Source organism: Salmo salar, chromosome 26 (assembly GCF_965601325.2).
Source record: "Salmo salar chromosome 26, fSalSal1, whole genome shotgun sequence".
In the NCBI taxonomy this organism is placed as follows: domain Eukaryota; kingdom Metazoa; phylum Chordata; class Actinopteri; order Salmoniformes; family Salmonidae; genus Salmo; species Salmo salar.
The window spans coordinates 22,342,263-22,357,998 of NC_138316.1; the positions used below are offsets into that span (position 1 = coordinate 22,342,263).

The 15,736-nt window shown below is 44.3% G+C and overlaps 2 protein-coding genes across 3 annotated transcripts in view; one reads left to right on the plus strand and one right to left on the minus strand.

Annotated features, from left to right (window-relative positions):
- Positions 1-55: 55 nt before the first annotated feature.
- Positions 56-11,972, plus strand: LOC106587380 (mitochondrial inner membrane m-AAA protease component AFG3L1). The gene is made up of 17 exons (XM_014175731.3): positions 56-351; positions 1,290-1,377; positions 1,532-1,600; positions 1,717-1,838; positions 2,296-2,445; positions 2,630-2,704; positions 2,950-3,074; positions 3,277-3,547; positions 3,835-3,972; positions 4,238-4,391; positions 4,570-4,677; positions 6,654-6,779; positions 7,151-7,261; positions 7,529-7,644; positions 7,837-8,037; positions 8,119-8,313; positions 8,523-11,972. The coding sequence occupies exons 1-17, from the start codon at positions 223-225 to the stop codon at positions 8,748-8,750; spliced, it is 2,406 nt and encodes an 801-aa protein (XP_014031206.1). The 5' UTR covers positions 56-222; the 3' UTR covers positions 8,751-11,972.
- A 2,520-nt stretch (positions 11,973-14,492) lies between these two features.
- Positions 14,493-15,736, minus strand: part of dbnd1 (Dysbindin domain-containing protein 1) — a 37,978-nt gene continuing 36,734 nt past the window's right edge. The window contains exon 4 of one of the 2 annotated variants that reach the window (XM_014175700.3): positions 14,493-15,619. In XM_014175700.3, coding sequence (XP_014031175.1) covers positions 15,462-15,619 — 158 coding nt within the window. In that variant the 3' untranslated portion in view covers positions 14,493-15,461. 2 annotated transcript variants of the gene reach the window in all.

Below are 15,736 nucleotides of genomic sequence, written 5' to 3' on the forward strand. Positions count from 1 at the left end.
TTATTGTACAATTCACAAAACGAATGATTGACAGCAGTGATACATACATAGATACATATTTGTGAATGTTATTTTTTGTTTAAATTATTTTACATCAGGCTTATATAAGGTTGTTGACTTGGTTTATCTCACTCGGCGTAATCGTAGGTCGTTTTAAACTGTTGAGGCTCGGGAGTTGATCCACCGCAACAGCGGGGATACCCTGCCTGCTCCAGCCGAAGTATGGTTCACATGATGGGGCTGCTTTCAGTGAGTGTTGTGCCCCTGCGGAACGGGGTGCAGGCTTGGGGCAGAGGCTGCGCCACCATCCATACAGCTTTTCGCTACAGTAACTTTAGCTCATTATCGAAGGTAGGGTGTCATTTATTTAAATAATGCCGTCCGCCGTCAACTTGCAAAAGAACCATGTCATACTATCACACAACATTGATGACATATTTACAGTATATTTAAAAATGCATGATTAAGCCTTGTTTGCCTATGCTTGATGAACTTTGTCATAAAGAGTTTATTGCACAAAGATCCCGTCCTTGCTTATGAAACATTTTTCCCCTCATTCATTTCATAACATAGCGAGTTGCTGCGTTCTGTGGGGAAGGGGGCGTCTCAGCTGCAGCACATTATGGGTCATGGCTAGAAGCGATCACTTCAGTTTTGATCAAATTAACGTCAGATTTGATTTTTCGTAGCAGGTTAGGATAATTAACGTATCATTTTAGGATAATTGGGTTAAGGTTAGGACAATTTGTTAGTGTTAGATAAAATGCTAAAAACTTTTGCAAATCTACTTTTGACGTAAATTTGACAAACTGGATCCTGTCGCAACGGTCTCGGAGTTTTTCGTATTATTCTAGCCTTGACCCAAATTGTGTGAAACATTCAAATGCCTTTTGCCAAATCGATGCTTTTATAGCCTAACATAAATTCAATGAGTTAATCTGTTTACTAAGGACTTTAATATTATTTACTGTAATAATAATCCGTTTTCCTGGTTCAGTTATTATGTGTGGATGTGTTGTATATTCAATGAATAGTAAAGGGTAAAAATGATGCACACCCAAAAATGTTTTGTAGAGGGGCTGACTAACAGAGAGTAAACTATAAAAAGAAAGTCGGTTGCTATACTCATTTAAATGTTTGGGAGCATAATTATAATATTCAGTGAATAACATCTGAATAGTCTTCAACTGTGTATTGTTGAATATCAGTAGCCTAATGCAGATATTTTAACCCTTTCGAATATGAGATTCAAGGTAGGCTGTGTTAATCCAATCCTGCTCTCTCCTCAGTGTTCCGCATTAAAACGAATCAATCCCATGGGATTAAATCAATGCACTTTCACATTGGCTCGATTGCTCAGTTCCAAACCCCCACGAGGTAAATCACTCTAACACCAGGAATATGTTGATGTTATCATCTATGCATGTAATGACCATGGCAATTACAGATGACTGCAATTCATTGTTGTTGTTGTTTGATTGTGTCCTACATCTTCAATCCCTATGCTAATTAGATGTTTTAATTGCTTCAGGATTTGAGAAGTTCTTCCCAAAGAGTGAGGACACTCCTGGAGTGAACAAATCATCTGAAGACAACGGTGGTATGACTGATAGCCTATATCCTGTCTCTCTGCTGGCCCACTGTTAACACTGGGATGTCAATGATGGACAGCCAGTTGTCTGTGATTTCATTTCCTGTGTCATTTTGCTTGTTTAGATGAGAAGACCAAAGAGACAGAATCTCAGGGCGGAGGAGAAGAGGGACCAAATGAAAGTGGCGAGAGAGAGAGGAGGAGAGGCGGAAGGAAGGATGAATCAGACTGGTGGACTCGCTTCCAGGTCTGTTTCAAAACCTCCGCTTTCTACAGATCAGACATGTAAACAAACAAGATGTGCCTGTTTTCTCCACAACAACAGCACTCTGTCATCACTCATGTTTGATTTTCCACCCCTTAAGCTACCTGATCTGAACCAGAGACGCTATATAAACACGTCAGTCAATAATGCCTTGTTTGGCAGCCTGTTATGTAATAGATGAGAGGAAAGTAAAAAAAGTTGAGTTTCTATTTATAAAGGGCTGCTGTGTAAGAGGATAAAGGGTCACCTTTTATCATACTGCTAATGGGGGGGTTGACAGTTTGCATGAGAGGGAGGCAGACGGTGGCCAGAGCCCCACTCTGCCTGCTTCCACTCAGACACTGTGTCTGTGTGTGTTCGCTTGTGCGTGTGTTGATGAGACTTCTGTATACATCATTTCCACCCTGTTTCCCCTCATTGTTTTCTCTGAATGTGACAGAATGATTTCCCCTGGGATGAGACGACCATGCGCAATGTCGCGATCGGATTCGCCGGCATGGCCTCCGCGTTCCTGTATTTCTACTTCCGAGAGACTGGGAAGGAAGTCTCCTGGAAGGACTTTGTAAATAACTACCTGGCTAGAGGACTGGTGAGAGACAGGGGATATATTGGTTACTTTTCTTCACTAGTTACTATGTAATAACATTTTATAAAACCCATAAGTAAAGTATTATTGCATGTGTTTTCATGCCTGGAGCTGTTATGTCATTGTGTGTGGAACAGTGAGTCTGAGGTCTTCATTCTTTGATGTTTCTGATGTGTTCTCTGTACAGGTGGACCGTCTGGAGGTAGTCAACAAACAGTATGTCAGAGTCATCCCAGTGCATGGAGTCAATACGTCAGAGGTGGTGTGTACCAAATAATCACAGGGGAGACATTTGGGAGACCTGTTTTTTTTTAACATTATCCATAGGTCCCCTTTCTTTGGACTTCAAGACATGTATAGAGTTTACAAGTTAGTAAGATATGCATTTGGATTTAGATGTCTTATGTGGTTATGTTCCATAATGTTTTGGGTTTTGCTTGGAATTTAACCAATGAGGAATGCAAACAGTTGTGTGTTCACATCCCCTTGTCTCTCTGTGTGTCACAGAGCTACCTGTGGTTCAACATCGGCAGCGTGGAGACGTTTGAACGCAATCTGGTGCTGGCCCAGCAGGAGATGGGCCTGGACTCTACACACAGAGTACCTGTGATCTACGGAAGCGAGAGCGACGGGTGAGACATCATGAGGTCTAGGCCATGGGATGGATGAAGAGCTGTGGGAACAGGAAGACTTCATTTGAATGTTGTTCAGATTAGGAGCTGTGGGGTTGGAACTCATTTGAAGGTCCTCTCTATCAAGCGCTCACTGATCCTGGAGATGTTGATAGATTGATTGGCTCCTTAATGCTAATCTCTCTCTTTTATTTATATATAGTACTTTCCTGATGAGCATTCTTCCAACCATGTTGCTGGTTGGCTTCCTGCTCTTCACCATGCGCCAGGGACCAATGGCAGGAGGCCGTGGCGGAGGGCGGGGCAACCCCTTCAGCATGGGCGAATCCAAGGCCAAAATCATGAAGGACACCATTGACGTGAGATTTAAGGATGTGGCTGGCTGCGAAGAGGCCAAGCTGGAGATCCTAGAGTTTGTCAACTTCCTGAAGAACCCCCGGCAGTACCAGGACCTGGGGGCCAAGATCCCCAAGGTAACTCTTTCCTTAGATACCATACCAGCATCTGAAACACTACTCAGATAACCCTGTTGTTCAGGAGGATGATCACCAAGATAAAAATAGCAGTGTGTTGGATTTCATGGCCATGTCAGGAAAACACTGCAGTTGAATTTGTGTATGCGGTATGACGAGCTGAGATTATAGTTAATTGGCTGTTTGTTTACATAGACATTTCCTTTGCATCTGTCACCACTGCACTCTAACCTCCAAGTACTCACAAGAGTGTCCACTTATACCAGCTATGACCATGTGCTTCCCAGGGTGCAGTGTTGTCGGGTCCCCCCGGCACAGGGAAGACCCTGCTAGCCAAGGCCACAGCCGGAGAGGCCAATGTCCCCTTCATCACCGTCAACGGATCTGAGTTCCAGGAGATGTTTGTTGGCGTGGGCCCAGCCAGGGTGAGTACTACCCCAGGGGAGAGGGGAGGAAGAGAGACAGTTGGATTACAGGGTGGATTTCTGTTAGCTTTTCCTCTCTTTGTCTAAATATTTGCTTTGAGGTCATGCACTTGTTTCACTCCTCTATGGGAATAAATACATGTCTCTCTGTATCACTGTATTGACATCAGTTTTATACAATAAGCATGCAAAACTTTGCTAAAGTGTTGATTTGTTGTGCTGTGGACCTACCCAGTAATGTAACCCATGCCTTTCCTTTTTCCAGGTGAGGGATATGTTTGCCATGGCCCGTAAGAACGCTCCCTGCATCCTGTTCATCGATGAGATAGATGCTGTGGGCAGGAAGAGAGGCAGAGGGAACTTTGGGGGACAGAGTGAGCAGGAGAACACACTCAACCAGCTGCTAGTGGAGATGGATGGTAGGTCTGGTTTGGTGGTCTTACACTGGTTAAATGAAGCAAAAAAAGGGAAATGATTCCCAAAGACAATCAATGAATGTGCCATGTTTAATTAACCATAGTTATGTGTCCTGTTTATTATGTGACCCTTCTATACAATCTTAACTGTTTTTTCATCACTTCCCTGTTGGGTCTGTAGGGTTCAACACCAGCACTAACGTGGTCGTCTTGGCTGGAACCAACCGACCAGACATCCTGGACCCAGCACTGATGAGACCTGGGCGCTTCGACAGACAGATTTACATAGGTACGGTACAGTCAGTCCAGTCCTGGAACTGTTTATATCTGTCATAGCTCTCTGTTCTGTCATAGCTCTCTGTTCTGTCATAGCTCTCTGTTCTGTCATAGCTCTCTGTTCTGTCATAGCTCTCTGTTCTGTCATAGCTCTCTGTTCTGTCATAGCTCTCTGTTCTGTCATAGCTCTCTGTTCTGTCATAGCTCTCTGTTCTGTCATAGCTCTCTGTTCTCTCATAGCTCTCTGTTCTGTCAATGATCTAAATACTGTAGTAGGTACAGATAGTCTAACTTTTGCAGGACCTAATCTGTCTCTACCTGTTGCCACATATCAACACAGCCATTGTTACAGATTATCAGACAATTCTTTGGCCCCTCTTTCAGAGTCCACCTCTATCAGTACCTCACATATACAGGGAGGCAGGTAGCCTAGTGGTTAGAGCGTTGGACTAGTAACCGAAAGGTTGCAAGATCGAATCCCCGAAGCTGACAAGGTACAAATCTGGCGTTCTGCCCCTGAACAAGGCAGTTAACCCACTGTTCCTAGGCCGTCATCGAAAATTAGAATTTGTTCTTAACTGACTTGCCTAGTTAAATAAAGGTAAAACAAAAATATAAATATAAGCCACAGTATGTGGAGTTGGGTAGATGCTGCTACCTAGCCCCTGTAGGGTATACACAATGCTGTCTATTTCTACTCAAAGAGCATAGCTTACTTGGATTAAACATAGTTTACCTGGATTGAACATGGTTACCTGGATTAGAGTCCCCAGGATTAACGTGACATTAGCGTTGCTTTCTTTGCTCTGGTGTTGTTCTGGCTCTGCTCTCTGACAACTCTTCCTCTCTGGTCAACAGCCCACAAACAGAATGAGCTTTTCTGCCCTGTCGTTGGATTAGCATCTTCAGCGCTGTCTATTGGGGGATTACCTAGCCTGAGCCGGCCGGCATATCTCATGACATTAGCACGCCATGCCTGTCCAGTTCTGCCTCTCCTGACCTGACCCCCATTACCATAGCAACGAGCTAGCCTGGCCCTGTGAGTTTAGGGAAAGGAGTTTGACCTGAACAGGAAAACCTCAGTGTTATAAATTCTAACTAGAGCCCAGAGTTTTTCGCTGTTGGGTCCTGGGGTCATTGAAAACTCCTGGTCCATATTCTAGTCTCAGACAGCCCTGGCTGAAATGAATGTGGTTAATATACAGAGTTGTTTTTGTCACCTTTCCCTGGGTAGTGAAACCACTTCCTACAGCCCTTGCCGACATGATTAGAATTTGACATGACCCCATTTTAGCAAAGCAGTAAAAGCTTGCCTGTGGTTTTTGTCCTCGCAGTTTGTCTTGTTATCAAGCCATTTTAGAAGTGAAAACTTGGAAGTGCACAGAGATAAAAAACAAACATATTTTTGGTCACGTTCTTGGCAAAAGTACAGGTGCAAAAGCACTGACTGTGCAAAATGTTTTTGCCATCAGTACTATCATAACTTGCCTAATTTCCTTATCTGTGTCGATAGTGGTCTGATTTGAGCTGTGCCCAACATTACAGTAACATGTTATGTCAGCTGTGTGGATGTGGTTGTACCCTTTGTGAGTGAGGTGAGATGGCTGATCTAGGTTATTTCTTACGGCTGGGATCCATTTTCCCCCAAGTCCAGTCCAGCTGTACAATGGTAGGCAGTTCTGGCCTGGCCTTACTGGCCTGCATTCTTCTGTCTGTCATGGAAACTAACTGCAGCGTGAGTGAAAGCTTCTATAAACCGAAAGGTTATGTAACCGGGGGACAGTAACCATTAGGGATAGGAGGCGAGGCAAGCTGCTCCCCTGGGCCCTCTGACTAGGGTGTCAATATTTTCCCTCTTCCTCTCCAGCCTGGGCCAGTGATCCATCCCCATAAATATGTTTCACTTCCTCCCTGTCAAACCTGATCCCCCTCTCTTTCCCTTTTTATCCCTGCTCTAATTCAAATTCTCTTTCTCTCTCCTCCTCTCAGGTCCACCAGACATAAAAGGCAGAGCGTCCATCTTTAATGTCCATCTGAGGCCTCTGAAGCTGGACTCCAGTATAGACTCTGAAGCTTTGACCAGGAAACTAGCTGCCCTCACACCTGGCTTTACTGGTGAGTGCAGGGCCAGGTGTGTTTGTCTGTGTGCACGTTGACAGCTAGCTGTGTAAGGGATGGTTCGGATTTTGGAAATGAAGCCCTTTATCTCCTTCCATAGAGTCAGATGAACTCATGGATACCATGTTTTATGTCTCTGTGTCCAGTAGGAAGGAAGTTAGAGGTGGCTTTGCAGGCCAATGCTAACTAGCATTAGCGAGACTTCGACTTTGCGCTAGCTTTACCAAAATACTTCTAGTCTTTGTGATAATCTAGTTAGAATTTGCTCGTGAGGGAAGTAGATAAAGGGATTCATTGGCAAAATCCCAAACTATCCCTTTAAAAGTAATGATGAAATGAACACAGTACATGGTTCTGTCAACATACAGGAGCTGATATTGCCAACATGTGTAATGAGGCGGCCCTGATAGCAGCACGCTACCTTAACGAGTCTATCAACGTCAAGCACTTTGAGCAGGCCATCGAGAGGGTCATCGGAGGTAAGCTACTGTCACTGACTGGGGGATGGTGGGGAGAGTGGATGTCAGGGGTCAGGGCTCAAACAGGGAGTTCATCTTTGGAATGTAACTGTCAGACTGGCTGGTGTTGACATGACCTTTCTGCCCTGTCTGTCGGGTCCAGTGAGGCCACTCTTTCACTCCTGAACAAGTAACCAAGCCCCCTCCCCTAACACACACAAGTGCAGCCTTGAGACATGAAACTCACACACACTTTGTGGTTGTAAACATCCCCTCCTTTCCCCCCAGGTCTGGAGAAGAAGACCCAGGTACTACAGCCATTAGAGAAGACCACTGTAGCATACCACGAGGCTGGCCATGCTGTGGTGGGCTGGTACCTGGAACACGCTGACCCTCTGCTCAAGGTGTGCGGCCATCTCCTCCCCTCTTCCCTCCTCAATAACATTCTCTTCTCCCCTCTCTTCTATCGCCTTTTATCCCCGCCCACTGTCTCTTCTCTGTCCTTACTGTCCCTGTTCTACCTATCCTACCTATCCCTCAATTTCACCTTGAGCAGAATGTAGGATCTTACCTGTTGGTTTCCTCTCCTGTCCCAGGTGTCAATCATCCCCCGGGGGAAGGGTTTGGGGTATGCTCAGTACCTTCCTACGGAGCAGTACCTGTTCACGCGGGAGCAGCTGTTTGACAGGATGTGTATGATGCTGGGAGGACGTGTGGCAGAGCAGGTCTTTTTTGGGAAGATCACCACAGGGGCACAGGATGACCTCAGGAAGGTCACGCAGTCTGCCTACGCACAGGTAGATGCATGCGCGCGCACACACACACACACACACACACACACTCTAACCTCTCTCTCTCCCCCTCGATCCCTCTCTCAGGTGGTTCAGTTTGGGATGAGTGAGGTGGTGGGCCAGGTGTCTTTTGAGCTCCCCAGGCAGGGAGAGATGGTGATGGAGAAGCCTTACAGCGAGCCCATGGCCCAGCTCATAGACCAGGAGGTCCGTTCACTCATAGACGCTGCCTTCCAACGTACACACCAGCTCATCACTGAGAAGAGAGATGTGGTAGAGAAGGTGAGGGGGATAGAGAGGGGTATGTAGGAGAGAGATGGTGACAGAGGAGGGACATATGGAGAGGGCTAGAGAGAGCAGGTTCAAATCTCTTAACCCTAAGAGGGGGAGAAATAGGATGGCAATCCCATCGATAACGTATCAGAAAGGTATATAGAACATGGTTGAAAAGTGGTCTAACCTCCATCCCCTCCCATGTGTCTCTCCTCCAGGTGGGGAGGCGTCTCCTGGAGAAGGAGGTCCTGGACAAGGCTGACATGCTGGAGCTGCTGGGTCCTCGCCCCTATGAGGAGAAGTCTACGTATGAGGAGTTTGTGGAGGGGACGGGGCCCATGAAGGAGGACACCTCCCTTCCAGAGGGCCTCAAGAACTGGAATAAGGACCGGGGGACGGAAGAGCCTCCCCAGGAGCAGCAACGCAAACAGGTTCTTTACATGTAGACTGACACCACGTCTGACCTTTGCCCCCACCCAACCAGGCCACTGGAGGGACATGTTGAGACTTCATTTGGGGAGGGGAGGGGAGGGCACTTGACATGACCCAGACAGACTGATATCAGGGGAGGGTGTCAGGTTTAAGAAGGCATCCCTGCACCGTGTCCCTGATGGCTACAGGTTGAGGGGTGCAGCAGGGGATCTGCTCCAACGGCCTAGATTGTGCAAATTCTCAGACTTTTTTTTAAATTCATTTGGGAATGCGAAAAGGTGTTCCTGTATTTTGGTTTTGCAGGGCATGAGATTCATCAATCTGTGAAGGATATCCACTCCACCATGCCGTTCCTTTCCTTCCCTGGAGATTCCCTGCTGTACTATGTTCCTCCTTTATCCTGACCATAGTGCATTCCAGGGCCGGTGTGGTCATTCTAAGGCCCTAGAGACCATGATCCATGGTCGTCAAATCTTTGTCATAGGGAAAATATATTGTTTTAATAGTTGTTGTGTAGTATTCATTATTTGACCTTTTTCATTGTGTGTTGGATGAGTTTGTCTGACATGCAACATTTTTATGAATATATGATCATGTACATCAGGGATGGGCGACTGTCGGCGGCCATTTTGAAGGCCCTTGGATCAATTCCGCCCCAACTTACTGTTGCGAGTTAAAATACACAAGGTGCAATTTCTACATTTGGTTGCACATCAGTTTTTCTGTTATGTTAGTCAATTAGCAACTTTATTTAGATTGCGGAGTTAGTTTAGCGGCCAGCTATCTAAACTTGTTATCATGGTGGAATTACCGGCCGGGAGGCCCCCACGGTTTTGTTAGTCAGTCTCACTCCGATATCATATTAAAAACTGCAACGTTTCTCTGCCCTATGGCAAACTGTGGAGAATTGCAGGAAATTAGCTGTAAAACTGCAACCTTTTCTCTCTACCCAATGGCAAAATGTGGAGAATTGCACGAAACTCTAATAAAAGTTGAAAAATGTCACTCCACTGTCGAGGGGGGGGCCACTAAAATGTTTTGCTTTTAGGGGGCGGGGGGGGGATGATGTAGGTATGCAGATCTGTGAGCAACTGCGGCCCCTCATGATGAGTTCAGTTTTTTTGTGGCCCCCACCCCCATCAATACTACCCATCCCTGATGTACATCTCATTTGAAGTGAGATGTTTTCTTTTAGATTTCATATTGGAACATGAAGGGCTAAGTGAGTGTGTGTTGCACCATTGTAATAATTTGGTTGGTGCTTATTTGTCCTCTTTCACACATGTACAAGTATGTATTAATACCGTGTGTGAATTAGACAGCCAGGGTCTGCTATTATCAACGGTGACCCTGGAGGTAAGTGCCTTGCTCAAGGACACATTGACAGATTTTATTTTCACCTTGTCGGCTCGGGATTCTAACTAGCGACCTTTAAGTTACTGTCCCAACGCTCTATCCGCTAGGCTACCTGCCGCCCTGCGTGCGTGCTGCGTTTAATCTTCAACATTTTTGCTACCTTCTGACCTTATTGAATTTCAGCGACGTGTTCATGTTCCCATGTCTCTCTTCAGTCATTGACACTTGTTAACTAAACAGCTATGTGACTGCAGAGGGTTTTCAGAAAGCTCAGCAGAAATCCAGTCCATGCAGACCAGACTAACACTGGGACAGTATGACATTTACATTGAACCTCAATCAGAAAGAGGATAAAGTACAAACTGTTAGTAGGCCTAATTGAAGAAAAACACGTCTTCTGAATGTCACTTTTCAGTCTTTTGTGGAAAAACAGACACTCTACCTGCCCACTTTCCCCCACAGGAAAACAGCTTCTGACAAGCTTTATTTCTGAGTACAACTAGTGTACACTACCTCACCTCTTATGCTCCAGTGTTGCTATAACTCAAGTCAACTGACAACAGATGAACTTCCCACGTCTTTTGTGAAGTATTGAGATAGATAGATATATATATAAAATTATAAACTTGGATTAGCTAACACAACATGCCATTGGAACACAAGATTGATGGTTGCTGATAATGGGCCTCTGTACGCCTTTGTAGATATTCCATTAAAAATCTGTCGTTTCCAGCTACAATAGTCATTTACAACAATGTCTACACTGTATTTCTGATCAATTTGATGTTAACAAGGACATTTCTAAGTGACCCCAAACTTTGTGTATTGAACAAAAATATAAACGCAACAATTAACGATTTTCATGAGTTACAGTTTATATAAGGAAATCAGTCAATTGAGGGGGAAAATAAATCATTAGGCCCTAATCTATGGGTTTCACATGACTGGGCAGGGGCGCAGCCATGGGTGGGCCTGGGTGGGCATAGCTAATCAGAATGAGTTTTTCCTCACAAAAGGGATTTATTACAGACAGAAAAAGTCCTCAGTTTCAAAACTATGGAATCATGTAGTAACCAAAACAAAATGAATTTTGATTTATTTAACACTTTTTTTTTTTGGTTACTACATGATTCCATATGTGTTATTTCATAGTTTTGATATATTCACTATTATTCTACAATGTAGAAAATAGTAAAAAAATAAAATAAAAAAAACTCTTCAATGAGTGTACGAACTTTTGACTGGTACTATATATCTCCATAGCAATGCCAGCCGAGCCATGCTTACTCCCACGCCCCTGGAGAAACCCTGTAGAGGGGTTTTGGTTTCCACTTCTTAGAATAGAGGGTATTGGGGTTTTGGGAGAAGTAATGAGATGATGTCGTACTGATCTGCATTGCACTTTCTGAAGGTTGTTTTTTTTCTCCTTTTACTGCTGAAAATAAAGGTGTCACTACCTCACTCAGTATTTCTGACAGTTTTTGGAACTCTGCAATTACCCACATTGATTTATACAGAAAATGAGTGTTGTTACACTCCAGACCATATGTATGAAAAAATATATTTCTACTTCTATACCTAGTTGTGTGGGTTACCGTAAACAAAAAATACAATGTTTTTAGAGTACATTCCAGATGTCTTGGTGTAGCCTAAACTGCGTTTAAATTCCAATCCTGCTTTTCTGCCTGATTGACTGACTGCTGGTTCTTGTGGCTCAGCTTATCTAGTGATCTTGCTTAAAGCACTATAAGGAATGTGTATATGACTGTTTCAATGCAAAAAAAACACAAATACATCCAGAAATGTTTAGTTTGCTATGTGATATATTATCAACATCTGACATTCACCAATAAAATCAAGAATTTATGTCCCATTGTGAATGCATATCTGAGTTGTTATTATTCGTTATCTGACCACACAGTGCTGTAAAGATGACTTAAATCAGGATTATTGGTGCCACTGGTTATACTGGATGTGGAATCCCATTCCATAGGAACAGGGGGCACATTTTGTCTTGATTTAAATACAGTAGTGTACAGGTAGCTGCCAAAATGAAGGAAACACCAACATAGTGACTTAGTAGAGTGCTTGGCCACCACAAGCCAGAACAGCTTCAGTGCACCTTGGCACAGATTCTACAAGTGTCTGGAACTCTACTGGAGGGATGTGACACCATTCTTCCAAGAGCAATTCCATAATTTGGTGTTTTGTCGATGGCGGTGGAAAATGCTGTCTCAGGTGCTGCTTCAGAATCTCCCATAAGTGTTCAGTTAGGTTGAGATCTGGTTACTGAGATGGCCATGGCATATGGTTTACATCGTTTTAATGCTCATCAAACCATTCAGTGAGCACTCCTGCCCTGTGGATGGTAGCCAAAAATAATGGCTTTCCCAGCAATATTATACATGAGCCTAAGCATGATGGGATTTTAATTGCTTAATTAACTCAGGGACGACACCCGTGTGGAAGCACCTGCTTTCTATATACTTTGTATTACTCATTTACTCATTCTTCGTGTTTCCTTTATTTTGGCATTTACGTGTACACAGTCCATGCCTCTGTGTGTTGGTGGTTGGTGGCATCTTAATTGGGGAGGATGGGCTCATAGTAATGGCTGCAACTGAATAAATGAAATGGTATTTGTATTTCTTATGGATCCCCATTATCTGCTGCCAAGGATACCATTCCATTCACTCCATTTCAGCCATTATTATGAGCTGTCTATCCCTCAGCAGCCTACTGTGGTTCCTATATACAAGGTTCATATAAATGTGGCTACTTTGCTGTTATTCTGGCTGCACTTTTTGATGTGACTGTAAATTAGCAGTAGTTGGCTAGCTAGCAAGCAAGGGATAAGACGTTACCAGCCAGTATGCTAATGGTACATTTAGAACGACTGGGTTGCGTCTCTGTCATAGATACAGAACAAAAAGGCTGAACGACTGGGTTGCGTCTCTGTCAACAGAACCGATAGAACGAACGACCAGCCGGCTTGGGTAGCAAACCTAGATTTGTGTCAGGACTGTATCTTGTGGAAGGATGAAATAGTATGAATAAATGTATCAAAATGAGGTTTTTAATGAAATTGTCAATCATTATTTGAATATCAAATCAAATTTTATTGGTCACCTACACATGGTTAGCAGATGTTATTCCGAGTGTAGTGAAATGCTTGTGCTTCTAGTTCCGACAGTGCAGCAATATCTAACAAGTAATATCTAACAATTCCACAACTACCTAATACACACAAATCTAAGTAAAGGGATGGAATAAGAATATGTACATATAAATATATGGATGAGCAATGACCGAGTGGCATAGGCAAGATGCAGTAGATGGTGTAAAATACCGTATATACAAGATATGTAAACATTATTAAAGTGGCATTAATAAAGTGACTAGTGATCCATTTGTTAGGTTGGCCAATGATTTCAAGTCTGTATGTTGGCAGCAGCCACTCAATGTTAGTGATGGCTGTTTAACAGTGATGGCCTTGAGATAGAAGCTGTTTTTCAGTCTCTTTGCCCCAGCTTATATGCACCTGTACTGACCTCACCTTCTGGATGATAACGGGGTGAACAGGCAGTGGCTCGGGTGGTTGTTGTCCTTAATGATCTTTTTGGCCTTCCTGTGACATCGGGTGCTGTAGGTGTCCTGGAGGGCAGGTAGTTTGCCCCTGGTGATGCGTTGTGCAGACCGTACCACCCTCTGGAGAGCCCATAATATGTTGGTAACCCGTTGTATAAAACTGATAAAGGCCTCGAAGCCGGTGTTTAGAGGATATATTGGCATGGTTTGCCGGCCCTCCACTTCGTCTCGGACCTAACAACACCTGTACCAATATATCCTCCAAACACCAGCTTCTTGGGCATTATCACTTAAATAATGCACACTCTAGAATGCACTTCAAGCCAATCAGAAACAAGTATTCAAAAATGCCATGGTAGAAAGCTGTTTATGGATATGTGTATGACTGTATACTGTAAGTCTATCTGCTCAGTTAGGAAGCTGCAGTCACGATTTAAAAAGCAGACATTTTAAACCTCTACAGAGCTGCCAGAGCCCATTGATTTTAGCGAAGCTGACAAGAGTAAATTAAAGTTTTTCCTTTGAACGTTTAAACATAATGGCTATTCAATACTTCTCTGTCCACTGTGTGATTAAGTGTGTACTCTGAAGTATTTCAATGTGGTTTCAATTGAACTGTTTTCATGTTGCTGATGCTGGGTTTTTTCCACAGTGTTCCTGGCAGGAATCCGAGAGAGTTTGTTTGTTTGGTCTGTTGAGCATAAATAATATAAAGCTCAGACTGCTGTTCGTAATACCCTATCAAACAACCTACAGCTGCACAATGTTTGGTTAGTGCTCTAATGCAAAAATCCCCCACAGAGAAAATTCACTTTGTTTGCATGAAATTCTTTATTTTTTTTCACCACGAATCCCCACATCACTTGGTTTAGCAAAGGACAAGATCCACAGTGTTGAATGTAATGTTGGTGAGCAGGGCTGCTGTCGTATCTCATATCATATCTGCAAATACATTTAGTTTACTGTGGCCACACAGGTTTCCTCTCCGGTAGAGAGAGGTAGAAGAGAGAGGGAGAGGAAGGAAAGAAGAGAGAGCGATGGAGAGGGGCCCCACTGAAACGCTACCCATTGTCTCCTGTTAGTTACAACCTACAGAAAGCCTGCAGAAAGTCATTCACAGAGAGCAGATGTCCCTGGCACTTTAAGGAAGAACATTGTGCAATAGATTCAGGTTGGACTCTTATTCTAATTACAAAGAAGACTTCCAGATTGCCTGCTGTACTATCGCATAATGACATCCATATTCCAGTAATTTATTTGACTGGAGTGGGTATTCTCGTTAACTTTGCCACATGATATTTTGTTGCCGAGGTTGTCACCGATCTCAGGGTCCGTCCCACCCCTCCAAGCCTACTCTCCACCCCTAAGATGCTGCAGGGATGGGGAGGCTTTTAACCAAGCATTCTCCCCACACTGGGACAGCCTTATACCCTGTTGTTCACCCCAAACAAAGCCTCAAAAAGCACACTGGTCCTCCAGTGTTTGTGCCAGTGGAACACCTTGCATGGAAAACACAATAAATAGCATGTGTTTACGTGTGTGTGATTTTGCAGATATCCATGTGTCATTTTGTGTGTGTTTGCATGTGTGTATTTCACTCACAGACATCGTTTCATGTTAAGTTTATAATACAGTGCACAGCGTCGAGAGCTCAGTCTGTCTGTAGTGTCTTCAGCACCATGGTTGTTTCAGTGCCCGGTGCAGGGGTTGGGGCAGTTGGTGTGGTCTCTGTGTCCTCTCTCTTTCCGGGCCCTGGGCCTCTCCCCCAGACCCACAGGCTCTCAGGGCTGCTTAGGTCTCTCCAGCTTCATTAAGGGCTCTGCGGTGGTGTCGGTGTCGCTGTGGTGCTTCCTCTCCCTGGGGTGCTCAGCCTTGTTGCAACGGGTCCACGAGGGGGAGCGCATGTAACCTCCTCTGGGCAGGGGTGGCTGGTGGTGGCCTGGGGATGATAATGAGGAGAAGGGTCAAGCTATGCACATGACATACATGTGATGAGAGGGTGGGTAAGTTATGGATCACACACATACAGACATGCACGTCTCTTAAGAGACCACAC

Bases quoted from the DNA above. Each gene is read 5' to 3' on its own strand.
- LOC106587380 (XM_014175731.3), top strand. From the start codon at position 223: ATGGTTCACATGATGGGGCTGCTTTCAGTGAGTGTTGTGCCCCTGCGG. The intron at 352-1,289 runs GTAGGGTGTCAT...CTCTCTCCTCAG, and splicing joins ACTTTAGCTCATTATCGAAG to TGTTCCGCATTAAAACGAAT. The intron at 3,548-3,834 runs GTAACTCTTTCC...TGTGCTTCCCAG, and splicing joins TGGGGGCCAAGATCCCCAAG to GGTGCAGTGTTGTCGGGTCC.